At 43.6% G+C, this 13952-nt stretch overlaps 1 protein-coding gene across 3 annotated transcripts in view; it reads left to right on the forward strand.

Moving 5' to 3' along the window:
- The first annotated feature begins 10960 nt into the window (after positions 1-10960).
- TRAM1 (translocation associated membrane protein 1) overlaps positions 10961-13952 on the forward strand; it is a 40965-nt gene continuing 37973 nt past the window's right edge. The window contains exon 1 of one of the 3 annotated variants that reach the window (XM_036886225.2): positions 10961-11277. In XM_036886225.2, the coding sequence (XP_036742120.1) occupies positions 11155-11277 (123 nt within the window). In that variant the 5' untranslated portion in view covers positions 10961-11154. The remainder of the gene's footprint in view (positions 11278-13952) is intronic. The other 2 variants (XM_036886223.2, XM_036886226.2) reach the window with 2 other exon arrangements.

Here is a 13952-nt window from a genome sequence, read left to right on the forward strand (position 1 = left end):
GGAAATTGTTTAATCCCTCCTTCAAATTTAAATGATAACCTCCTTGCCAGGTATAGTATTCTTGGTTCAAGGCTATTCTGCTTCATTGCATTAAATATATCATGCCACTCCCTTCTGACCTGTAAGGTTTCTGCTGGGAAGTCTGATGATAGCCTGATGGGTTTTCCTTTGTATGTGATCTTTTTTCTCTCTCTAGCTGCTTTTAAAAGTCTGTCTTTATCCTTGATCTTTGCCATTTTAATTATTATATGTCTTGCTGTTGTCTTCCTTGGTTCCCTTGTGTTGGGAGATCTCTGCACCCCCATGGCCTGAGAGACTATCTCCTTCCCCAGATTGGGGAAGTTTTCAGTAATTACCTCCTCAATGACACTTTCTATCCCTTTTTCTCTCTCTTCTTCTTCTGATACCCCTATAATACGAATATTGTTCCATTTGGTTTGGTCACACAATTCTCTCAATATTCTTTCATTCTTAGAGATTCTTTTTTCTCTTTGTTCCTCAGCTTCTTTATATTCCTCTTCTCTAATTTCTATTCCATTTACTGTCTCTTATACTACATCTAATCTGCTTTTAAATCCCTCCTTTGTATGTTTCATTTCAGATATGGAATTTCTTAATGATTGAATCTCTGACTTAAACTCGTTCCTGGGTTCTTGAATAGTTTGCTGTACCTCTATAAGCACGTTTATGATTTTTATTTTGAACTCTCTTTCAGGCAAATTGGTGAGTTCAGTTTCATTAGGCCCTTTTTCAGGGGTTTGTGAGATTTTGGTTTGAACCATGTTCTTTTGACTTTTCATAATTTTGTGTGGTGTCCACTAGTGCCCACGAGCTCCAGTCTCTGGAGCTGCTCAGCCCCTAGAGTGAGGTTGGGGGTCATAGGGGAGCGGAGCTGGTGCCTGGGGGGAGGAAAGATCTGTTTCCTGATTCCCATCTGCGGTGCCTGTCTCTGGTGTCAGAGCCAGTGGGCCTTCTATTTCTTTTAATCCCCACTCAGCAGGGCAGTATTTATGTGATAGTTTGAGGATGTAGATGCAATTTGAAGGCCAAGGAAAATGCTGATGGGTGTAAGCTCAGAAAGAGTGATAAATTGCCTAGGAAATGGAAGTGGCTTGCTTCACTGGGACAAAACCTATCATTTTTCTTAGACAGTAGTAGGGATTTATCCCTTTCTATTTTCTTCCCTGGCCTAGGCTCATTTCCCAAATTAAAATAAGCTACTAATCAATTTCCCTGTATGTGGCCCAGTCCAGTTTCCATTCATCATGGTGGCAGTGGCAGTAGTGGTGGTAATGGTTTAGTAATAGTATTTGTCCATGAATTCCTCATCTTTAGAAAAAAGAATGATAATAGTACCCAACTCAATGAGTTGCAAAGAGTACTAAATGTTCATAGTGTTTAGCACAGTGCTTAACACCAAGTAAATATTAGTTGCTGTTAATTTGTTGTTAACATAATATATTCACATATTCCCTTAAGATTATTTCACCTTGACTTATACCAATTAAGCTCTACAAAATGCCATCTTTACTCTTTAGTAAAATCGTACCATAACTTTTTAATTTAAAACACATTCTCCATCTTGGAAATTAAAACTTAATAATTGTAAAATCTTAAACAAGGTATTTTATTGAGCCTCTGTTTCCTGATTTTAAATAGGTATATCATTATATGTTAGGTTGATATGAGGTTTAATTTAATAATGTCTATCAACAGTACTTGGGGGAACTGCAAAGAATTGTATACATTTTAGTTGTTTTTGCTTGTGCTGTAAACTGTCTTAGAGCACAGGGGCTGATGGAAACAAGAAACCAGCTCCAAAGAATCCTTGGCTACCATGCAAGACCCTCCTTCTAACAGGCACTGAGCCATATGCCATTTTTTGATGGCTACAAGATACCAATTTAGTTCAAACAGTCACAAATTCCCTAAGGCATAAGACCTGATTTTTGAAGTAGTTTAGGAAAGCATTTTGCACTGAATGATGCTCTCATTTCATTCTCCTCAGGTGACCATGATCTACTGGGTGTCCTCCCTAGCAGATGTAAGTGCCCAATTATTTTATGAATATCCTGATTCTGCTGCTGTGCCCTGCATGTGCCAACCTCCCCACGAACTGCTTACCTACCATCATATTCTTGTCTGTTCCTGAGAAATAGGACCTTCTTGAAAGTACAACAAATTCAAACTAAGACCCCTTCTCTATCTTTGTCTACTGAGATTATTTCAGAAATCCATCTGTAGTTCTGGAAGGAGGGGGTTCCCTGCCCAGGGCAAGTTCTATATGAATTCAGTGAGACTGAAGAAAGGCAAGGGCAAAAAGTTTGAGGTAAAGGAGGTTACCACATTTATTCTCACAGTGGTCATAGGCAGCCTGGTACACACAGCTGGCTCGAATGCACTCCCCAGGCCAGCTACAGGCTCTGCTCCCAGCACAAGCTTAATCCTCTAGGCAATCAGTCTCATTCTCTCCTCGCTTTCCACTCTCCCCGCGGTACTCCAAGCTCCCTGCTCCCACACTCGAATCTTAATTCTCCAGGGGCACCAGGACTCCACAGCTCTCTCAACACTCTCCCAGCACCCAACTTTCTGCTCCCATGCTCCAGAAGCAACTCTGTGCGTGGGTCCCTGGTGACTGGTGATGGCCTGACCAATTACATACCAGGAACTGAGGGGAGGGGTGAATGGGTGTTTCCTCTCCACCCGTCCCCTGGGTCGGCAGTCCTGTGACTGACCAGCTGCTCTGTCCCTGGTAAACATCGCACCGATGTATGAATAGGTATTTATATGTATATATAATGGGTGCTGTTAAGGCCAGGTGGGAATCTTGATCAGAAAGTTCCCATTTTCCCCCACACCATCTACACAACTCTATAGTCCTCGGTCATTGCCTCAAGTACAAGACACTCCTTCCATCTATGATTCTCATTCACTTATGTTCATACAAACTGTTGGATTTTTTTCCCTGAATCAATCACCACCTATTGTTTCATATTTACATCCAGAACTTTTATACCATGTTCTCTGGAGCACCTACAATATTCATGTTCTTACTGCCCAACACCCTCTCCTCCACACCTTCTGGTAAAAGATTCACCCTACCTACAGGGAAAAGCATGTGACCAAGATGGGCCACAAATATTGACCCAGAAATGATAACCCAACCAAGCCAGCCTACTCCAGGCTTCCTTGGGATTGTTCTCATAGAATCTGCAAGTGACCATGTTCTTTCTCTGCCATGTAAATAAAGTCCATTCACAATAGGAAAAAATAAAGCCAAAACAAAACAGAAGGCAAAAAAACAGAGATATGTTGAGAGAGTCCTGATGAGGTCAAGTGTCTGGCTCTAGTGCCTGAGATCCACCATACTTGGTTCCCAAAGTTTTTCTCTTGAACTGGTTACTTTCAGTCCAGTATATCCTCTTTTCAGTCACAACTAGAAAATTTATAACTAATAAAATTCATTCTACTATAAACTGCCCTATATCCTCCACCATTACCCCAAACATTCCCTTGACCAGTTGCTTTAATTGTATCCTAGCCATCCTTGCAAATAATTCCCTTTGGCCTCAAGAGGGGCTGATAATCTCCTCTCCTCCAAGCCACCCTATTCCTGAAAGCCCCAGCTCCGTGGGCCATGTTTCCCACCACCCTTACTGCTATTACTACTCACTGATTCATTCAAAACAGGACTCTGGCTTACCAGCCTCCTTGCATTGCTCTTATCACCCATGTGGAAGAACTTCCACTCTGATCTCTGACTGCCTTGTTTCTACTGACCTTTCCTCCTCCCCAGGCAAAGCTGGTATACCCTCCAATGTAAAATTAATCCTCTACCTATGTCTTGGAGATCCCAACACCCTAGAGGCTGCAGCCCATCATTTTCCCACCTCTCCCCATCTCTTCAGTCTTTCCTTCTCTTCCCCACTTCTTGTAATCCAAACATGCTCAACTGCCCCATCATCCAAAAGCAAACCCATAACCTACCTTAACTCCCTTCATCTCAAGTTACAGCCCTGCTCGCCTCTGTTGCTAAACTTCTTGAAAGCATTTACACTTCCTGTTTCCACTTCTTCACTTTGCATGTGCCACTTTCAGAATCTGATCTCTCTTCTATCAGAGCAGCATTGACTCAGGCCCTTGATGTCTTAAATAAAGTAAGGTTAAATAAAGTAAAATATGTTACAGGTTAAAGAGGAGAAAACCCATCTTGGGCTGCTTACATTTCTAGAGGTCAGAGGATCACGGTCCTACCCCTAGGGGGACACAGAAGGGGGAAGGTAACAGACTTCTCATAATTATTTCCAGCCAGCTCTGCCTTAACTGCCAGATGCCCTTCTAAGCATGATGTATGATCTCCTGCCAGTCTTTCCCAGTAGAGACAATGCTGCATTACAAATTCAGTTTATAGATTCCATAGCAGTAAAACTTATACTTAAGAAAATTATATAATTTCTAACAATTGATGGAGTAGTTTTGCTTCCTCATAGAAATACAGCTTCTTTCTTGCAATTCAGGGCAACTTTATATGTTTAAAATTTACTGTAATTGATAAAGTAATAGCATGTAAACAGATAAGTGACCTGCTTTTTTTAAAAAATGGACTTTGTGTTTCTATTAAGGCAGGAACCTCAGTCTCTTGACTGGATTAGGTTGAGAATCATTGCTCTCTGGAAGTTTAGGATCTTTCTGGCAAGTGAATATCCTGGAGGATAATTTATATGAAATAAGAATGGGTTCAGCAGACAGATTACTAGCCCTATGACTTTGGGCAAATTAGTTAATCTCTCTGAGCCTCAGTTTCCCCATTTCTAAATTAAAATAAATAACCCTATTTCACAGAGTTTCTGTGAAGACTAAATGATATAATCTATGTGAAGACAAAATACCTGGAACATAGCTGGTATGCAACAAAGTTTTCTTACTCTTCAACCCTTTGTCCAGAGGTTGAAATCCAACAGTCCCCTCTCAGTTCTTACTTCTGTTAGGCACTTCTTGAACTGACTCTAACATTATCTCAGAAGTGTTTTTCATTCTTATGTATTTCTTTTATGGCCAACTAGAGAGAACTTCTTTGAGGGCAAACATCGTCTTTCTGTTTCTTTCATATTTCTCATAATTACTGCAACTCTATGCCACAGATTTTTCAGAATAGACCCAAATCCACATAATCTGCCTTCTTTCCTTTTCTAAATTATTGAAAATATCCTGAGAATCCATGTATTTCAGGGCCCAAGATACACTTGCCAAAAAGTTAGTTACCCAGGACATGGTTACTGTATGTAAGAGCCAGCACTGTGCTGGACACAACTGAGTGATCAGTCTGCTCAGAGAGGCCTCCAGAGCCCCAAGGGCCTTGTAAGAACACCTTCCCCACCACCACGACTCACCCTCAGACGATTTTAATGGAAGTCATCCCTCCCTCTAAATTTAATAGGCCAAGCTAAAATGGAACTGAAATTGGAACTTTCCTCTAAAGACCACCAGGATAATTCCCCCATGCAACAGAGCCCTTTCTGCCTTGGTAACCTTAGGGGAAAACAACACCCCCCTGCCCCCTGTGTCATCCATCCTCACCACATTCTCTTCCCCACATGGCTCTGTTCATACTCTTACTTGAATTAAGCTAAAAGCAACCCCCTCTGCCCACTGAGCCTTTCACTATATCCCATTGAACCCCAGCTGTGTCCTCTGTCAAATCCTCCACACCTTTCACCACTTTCTGAGTATTTTCTTCACCCTCTTGTGCACAAACCTGGCTGCAGCTCTAACTAAAAAGTGAAATCTGCTTTCCCAAGTACCATCTCAGGAGGTGGCTGTTTTTTCCCTCCCACGTCCCACATATCTATGGGTGGAGTGGGTGTTTTTCATGATTCTCATGGCTGCTGACAAATAGTTCTCCCTCACTGGGAACCCCAGCTCTTCTGGAAGCCCATACCATCCAACTATGCCTCCCACTACATGATTATCTGCTACCTGTTCTGACTTCTCTTCATTTGTGCCAGATGTCAGTGCCTGGCTCACTCGCTGGCTCCCTTCCTGTTCTCCAGGTCATTCCTGGTGACTAAATATTCAGGTAAAATGTGTGCTGAGCACCCTGGCCTCTAGGGGTTTTGACTCCTCACTTCCAGTGAGTTCCTCCTCTGTCCTCCTCAGCCACCCACTCCCTACATCACTCCCTCACCATCTCTTGCCCATGACTGCACGACCTCTGAATTCTCTGCCAGCATCCCACTTCCTGACCACTTCCTCCTCAGCCAACTAGCCCCCTTCCAACAACCTTCATCACCATGGGTGCCGCCAGTTCAGAAGCCCAAGCACTACTTCTCTGTCCTCTGCATTTGTCAGAGAACTGCAAGGAGCAGGTGGCACGCTCAGATGTGTTTAACTGGAGGGAGTTTAATGAAGGGCCCTTCCCAGAGGAGGAGCCAGGCTAAGGGAACCAACAGGGGCTGGGGAGCTCCTGGGAACTAGGAATGTGGGAGGCTCTTGCCACTAACAGCCTGAAGAGGCAGGGAAGATGCTGAGGTCTCAGGCCCAGTGAGAGCTGGAACAGTGACAGAAAGGCTGCCTGACAAGGGCTGTGGCCACAGAACACAGGAATGATCAAGGGAGAACAAATCCCTGAAATCCACCTCTGATTATTGGCCAGTGCCTTCCCTTAGCTAAACTCAATTAGAAGTCAGAGGGCAAGGGAGCCCCAGGTGATACAGTCTGCAAAGGTTTGCCTTTCACAGCTGGAAAAGGTGGATTTGGGGTTGGGGGGACAGAGCATAGGAGCACAACCACCCCTCACAGCCTGTACTTCGTCACCCCTGCCCACTCCTTCATACATTCTCAACATCCTTGCCCTCCTTCATACAGGCCTGGCAAAACCAACTCTCTGCCTCCCTCACAGCTGTATTGGAGCAGGGGAATATGACTGGAGACAGTTAAGTGACTATGCTCACTTGTCTCACATTAAATTTATGTCTGCAAATCTCAGGTAGGCTCTGCTGTCTGATTATGTTCCCCTAATCTATTCACCCTCCCACAATTTTACCCCATTCTCTCTTCATACTCTATTATACCATCTCCACTCCTGATGATTTCATTTCATATTTTACTAAGAAAACAGAAGCAATCAGAAGACAACTTTATCTTGCCATGCCAGCCTGTCCACAAACTCTGCTCTCCTGCCTTTTTACTGTGGGTGCTCCTCTTGTGCACTAGATGCCATCACCTGTGGGGGGCACCATGGGAGCCCCAGGCCCTGACTGACCACAGCAGGGGTAGAATGACCTGTCGTGTCTGCCCAGTGCAGCCCCCCACCTGGATGACCAAAACTTTCTCAGGCTGCACCTCAGTCTGCGGCTCTTCCTGCCCAGCCCTCCTTCCCTGTCTTAACTCTGTGTTAGCATGTTTCCTGGATTACCCAAACTGACACAACCACACAACCTCTGTCTTGCCAAATCTGATGGTCATCTCAAATCCCATGGCTGACCAGAGTATGGTGGGTTTATGCAACTGAAGAAAGACCAGAGGGAGTGTTTTCTCAGAAAAGGGTGGAAATAATTAGATTGTAAGGTTTTGGAAAGCAATCTAGTTTTAAAACTCACTTTAGTACAACAGTTAATTTCCAAAAGACCTGAAACACTTCCATTGCACCCTGCACCCAGCAAGTGCTGAAAACACCCATTCTTTTATATGAACCATTTTTGAAGCATTCCCAGACCCAAAAAATAACCTCTCTTAAGCTTATCTTTTACCTTAAAATACATCTTGCTAATGGGTGCCCAAAATAAATCACAGCTTGGGCAGTTGATGCTGAGATGATGAGTATAGTTCCCAGGAGCTTAGTGGTCCCCCCTCCCTGCTCAGGCGCACTCCCTCTGGAATGGCTCACTGCAGAACAAGTGCTCAACACTATTTTTGCTTTTTTGCCTTTTTCCATAAAAGCTAAAATCCTCTTCAGATTTCCTTCAGTTAGTGGAAATGGGTACTGATGTAGGCCTTTTGTGAAAGCCAAGTGGCATAATGTGAACTTTCAAATGGTGGGGGATACCTGTAAATGAATTTCAAGAACAAAGACTAAGTCTGTCTTGTTCACAGACTTAGTCTATATCCCTCATACTTAGGCCATACTTAGTGCATTGCAGGTGCTGTTTAAATAGCTTTAAAATGGGTAACTTTGTAGAGTCAATCCATTTTTATATTTGCTTGTTGGCTAAACTATCTTAAGGTTGTATTCTAGTCCACGAGGAACCATTGTCCTTTTCATTCACTCAATAAAAATATTGAGCACTAAAAATTTGACAGCATAGTACCAAATAGTAGGATATACAAAGATGAGAAGACTCCCCATTCCTGAGGAGCACTAGTCTAGTAGGCAGACTGACAATTAGAATACAGTATGATAATTGCTAATGTTAAAACAAAATTCAGGCAAGTAAATTTGAAGATCTAATTGGCTTTATTAAGTGATTCATGAATCAGGAAGCATCCCCTCTAGTAACAAGATAGATTCTCCAAAAGGTTACAGAAAAGGAGAGGTTTTTAAAGCCAGGACAAGGAAGTCATAAACAGAAAAAAGGATTATTTTGTGTGAGGCCACCTTCGTTTGGGGACAAAAGGGTTTTAGTACTTGGATTACCGCATCTTCCTTTGGGGATGGAGAGGGCACATGGGACATAACCTTATGGATGCTGATTAGAAACTTATAGATTAGTAATTTATAGATACATTTGTGAGGGAGGTTGAAACTGAATTTAGGTTAGGTATTAATCCCCAGTTTGGTGACTAGGCCTGTCAGAAATGATCCCGTGGATATTATTTTGCTGTAAAGAGGAATGAAGTACTGGTACCTGCTACAAGAAGGATAAACCTCAGAAACATTATCCTAAGTAAAAGAAGCCAGTCATAAAAGACCACAATTCTATTCACATTATATCTCAGAATAGGCAAATCTAGTGAGCTGAAAGTAGATTAGTGGTTGCCAAGGGCTGCTGAGACTCTGAGGGATAATGGAGAGTGACTGGTAATGTGTATAAGGTTTATTTTAGGGATGATAAAAATGTTCTAAAGTCAGAATATGGTGATGGTCGCACAACTTTGTAAATATATGAAAAATCATCAAAGTGTACACTTGAAATAGGTGAACTATGTGATATAAATTATATCTCAATAAAGCTGTTTAAAAAAATACATTTGAATCATAAGACTCAGATTGCCTATGTCTGTGAATGAACATCAGTAAAGGATCCAAAGAGATCACGTTTGAATGAGACAAAGGAACAGTAGCAGAGTGTTGGGTGTATGAGAGGAGAAAACGTTCCAGACAGAAGCAGCAGCAGGCACAGCTAGTTCTAGGAGAGTATGGGAATAGAGCATGTCACAGGGTGTATAGCGTGTGAAGTCTCTAATGCTGGTAAAATAGACCAGGGCCTATAGAGGCAGGATTTGGGCCTGTTTGGGTATGCAGGGAACAAATCATAAAGGGTTATTTAGTCATGCTAGCTTTCCATAAAGGAAAAGAGAAATCACTACAAAATTTTGAGGTTAGAAGCATCATTCTAATGCAAAAATTGGAAAGTGATTCGGAGATAAGTGAAACTAGTGTCATTTGAACAGAAAGGAGGAAAACAATTACAGCTAACATTTAGAGCCCTCCATAAGCCTTTCTTTAAATCATCCTGTTTAATTGTTAAAGTAGGTACACCAGGATCTCCTTTGTCTAGATGACATCCACATGGCTTGCTCCCTGACTTCCTGCAGGTCTTCAGGCAAATATAACTTCACCAGGTTTCCCCTTCCCCTTGCTTTAGTTTCCTTTGGGACCCTCATCTCAATTTAACAAGTTTCACTTTTTAAATCTTGTTTTAAGATTCTTCCTCCCAACTAGAATGAAAACCCATCAGAATAGATTCAGTTGTACTTTTCATTCAATTCTGTATCATCAGTGCCTAGCATATGGTAGATGCCCAAAACATTTTTTTAATAAATGAAGAAACTGAGTCTCACAGAGATTAAGTAATTTATCCATGCACATATAGGTAATAAATGGCAGAATTATGATTCAAAAACCCATGTTCCTTTACTAAGTGATTCCACAGAGTTTAATATTGTAGGCCAAAGGTGAGTCCCCTCCTGGGGTTGTGGTAATGGGAAGAGAGAAGAGGGAAGGGGACAGAATTGCCTGGGTTTGATAATAGTTTGGATGTGGATGGATGCTGAAAGGCTCAGTCCAGGAAGATTTTGGTTTCTAGATTTAGCAAATGTGTAAACAGTGGTATAATTCATCAGAAGAATACAAAGGCATCTTGGTTTGGGCAGAAAGATGAAATTAGAGGATATGTCCAATCCACAAACCCTTTATACCATCTCCTTGGATATTACTATGAAGCATTAGTAAATATGAAGCAAGTAACCCAAACTGATCCCAGTGTCTTCAACTGGAGGCCCAGGGGGTGGGGAATTGGTATAGGAGTGGGGATGCGTAGGTGGGATCCTATTCTTTTAAAAAAAACTAGTTCAAAGAATAGAAAAAAGTGCCCAGGAGTGTTTAAATAACTCTTTCAGGTTAATAGTTGAGGCAGACGATAAAAATGAAGAACATAGCGTACCCTTGTGTAGTTAGGCTGTAGTCGTACGTTTAGATTATCTTGGTGGCAGGGGTTTTCAACAAGTGACAGTCAACATGGAAGCAGGCACTGACACCCAAGCTCGGGGAGGCCAGGAAAGCGGGACGGCCAGCGGACTCCGCCACCTTCTAACCTAACTAGTCGCCGGAAACTCATGGCTCACACGACTCCCAACCCCGCCCCAGCGCGGAGCAGGGGGCGCGGGGCTCAGGTTCCTAGCATTGGCCGGGCTGCGGGCTTACGACCTCCGGTCCCCAGGCGGCGCTGTAGGCTCCGAAGGGCGGCCGCTCACGAGCTAGCGCCGTCTCGTCAGTGCGCATGCTCGCCTCTCGTGTGCGCTCCTTTTTTTTTTTTCCCTGGGCTGCCCCGGCGGCTGCGTACTGGCTCTGGGATGGGAAGTGAAGCCCCAGCTAGCGGCAGCGACGGGGCTGTAAGGAGCAGCCAGGGGGAGGCAGCGGCGGCAGCTTGTCGGTGAGCAGCTGGGAAGAGCGGAGCCGGGGCGCCAGCACCTGCAGGCACGGGCTGCGGCTTCACCATGGCGGTTCGCAAGAAGAGCTCCAAGAGTCCCCCGGTCCTGAGCCACGAATTCATCCTGCAGAATCACGCGGATATAGTCTCCTGTGTGGCGATGGTCTTCCTGCTGGGGCTCATGTTCGAGGTGAGCCCGCCCCGCGCCCCAGCCGCCCGCGCGCCCTGCCGCCCCTCACCAGCCTTCCAGCCTCAGCCCCTCGGCCCGCGACTGCGGCGGAGCCGGGCCGGGGAGGTGGCGATCCCCTGGCCGCGAGGAGCGGGCCTGCCTGGCCCCGCGCCGGCCCGGGGGTGCGGAACCCCGGAGGGCCTGCCGCCGCCTGGGCGGACTGGGGGTCGCCGCGTCGCCCCCGGACGCCGCTCACGCCTCCCCTCCCGCCGCTGCCCCTCCCGCCGACCGCGCCGCGCAGTTCCTGGTTCCCGCGAAGGGTTACGTGGCAGCCGGCGAAGGGCCGGCGGGCAGCGGGGGCGGCCCCGGCTGCCGAGCTGGCTCTGGGCGAGTGGGCGGGTGAGGGGATGGCCGGCGGCGCCGTGCGCGTCGGGCGGTGAGGCTGGAGAATGGAGGCCAGGCTTCGGGCGGCCGGAGAGCGCCCCGTGCCGTGGGGGCCTCTTGTAGGACCGAGTTTGGGGCGAACTAGAAACATGGAGCTGGGCGCCCGCAGTCTCCTGTAAGGGCGGTGGCCGCGGGGCTGCGAGGACTGCCTCGGGTTCAGCACTCCGAGGCACACCCGATTGTTTGGGTTCTTGTCTCCCAAAGTGGTGTTAATACCAGTTATCGAACTTTTTGCCGTCGCATTTGCTCTTTTCCTTAAAGAAACGAGGTCTGATACAGAAATCGAGGTTCTGAACAGCAGAGCCAAGGAGTCGAGCAATTTTCTTTTTGTTTCTTGACATATGAGGGGATAGAAATGTCAGGAGTGTGTAAATTCTCTTCCCACGTATCTAATGTTTTGATGACTTATTTAACAGCTGTTGAATGTGGCTTACAAACGTTGCAGGGTGAACGTGCAACATCCTACGGTTTTCCTTCCCTCGCTCCCTGATGCACACGCCCATTCCTTATTTTATTTTCCTTTTTTTCTTTTTAGCTCTTAGGCTTCATCGAACATACTAAATATTTTATTTTTTGTCTCTTTCCTCTTGGAATGTAACCTCAGTAAGGGCAGAAATTTAGGGGTTTTTACTAGTCCGTTTGCAGTGCCTAGAATAGTGCTTGGGATATAGGACTTGCTTAAAAGAATTTGTTGAAAAAGTGACATTAAGAATTCTTGAGAAAAACTGGCGGGATGAGATTGCCAGTCACCAAAAAAATGAATATATTTGTTAAATGGAGCCCAGGTGAGTTTTTTAACTGTTATTATAGGTAAATATTTTAATTTCTTTTCGCTTCTCTTCAAATGGGCTCTCTTTTTTGGGCCCAGATACAGATTTACTAAATTCCTGATAGTGTCATTTATGTCCACTTAGCCCACTACCACCAAAGTCCTCTACCACTAAGGAGGTGGTGGTGGAAGGAAAGGGGAAAGGTAGAAGGAAATTAACGTTTAAGTCTCTGGCTTTGTTTTAGGCTGGGCCTGTGATACTTATCTACTGGGTGACCCAAAGCTGAGCCTCAATTACTCTGTTCTATGTAAGGAAATAACATCACGTGTGCTATTCTCACAGCCACTGTTGCAAGGATCACATAACATGGGTAAAGTCATCTGATGGTTTTTTGAAATATTAAATGAATATATGATATTAAAAATGCAGTGCTAAACATTTGTATTCATTTAATTTTACATTTATATATACTTCCTGCTCTGATATTAAAGTAATAATTATGTATATACAGTATTTTAAACAGTTTTAGAAAACTTGCCTAAGTTGTCCTGCATGGTAAGAGTTCCTGATTTTAAAAATATAGTTTAAGAGTAACACTATCTACAAGGCATATTTGCAGTACTTTGAATGAAATGAAATATAAAAACCAAAAATCCTGATCCTTAGAAATGTTATAATTGTGCTTTTAAATGTTAGCATTCTCTTATATTTCTAGAGAAGTTTGCCACCTATACCTTGCATCACATGTTAATTGTTTTGATTGTGGATTTTCTTTATAGAAATTTATAAAATTGACAAATCTAAATAAGCATAAGAAATATCTAAATAGACGTTTTAGTTCAAAAGAGAGCATTGAAGTAGTATACAGAAGAGGGAAGTTTGCGCAAGTTGTACATTTTACTTAACCATATGTTAAAGTTTTGGCATTTGAAAGTATGATATGTACATACAGGAAAAATTTGACTAAGCTAGTTTTACTATTTGACTTTTAATATAACTGCTGCTGAATCTGAAAGTTAATGTAGTCATAGAATTACAGTATTTGTGCTAGAATAATACAAAGTTGATGTTTTGCAGTAGAACCTGTTAAGCCTTTTGTGTAAGTATATTGAGGAAATGTCAAAGGATTTATGGCAAAATTGATGAAGCAATAGCAGATACTGTTTTAGTAGGCCAAATGAAGAATCAGTGTAGATACACTGTAGAATCATAGATTCTGGAGCTAAAAGGATCCATTTTCAAGTTACAGCTCTGCAGCTGGCTCAGTGGGGGATCTAGGGCCTGTCATTTAACTTTGCAGAACTTAACTTCCTGTTCTGTAACATGGGGCTCTTTGGGTCACTTCAAGAATTAAATTAACATGTAAATGCCTAATTCAGTGCTTGGCTTACAGGAGGCATGCCATAAATGGTAGCTATTATTTTTCATTAATTATTTATCAAAGTTGGAAAATAGAAGACAGCATTTTTATTTGAGAGAAAG

Source organism: Manis pentadactyla, chromosome 3, assembly GCF_030020395.1.
Source record: "Manis pentadactyla isolate mManPen7 chromosome 3, mManPen7.hap1, whole genome shotgun sequence".
In the NCBI taxonomy this organism is placed as follows: domain Eukaryota; kingdom Metazoa; phylum Chordata; class Mammalia; order Pholidota; family Manidae; genus Manis; species Manis pentadactyla.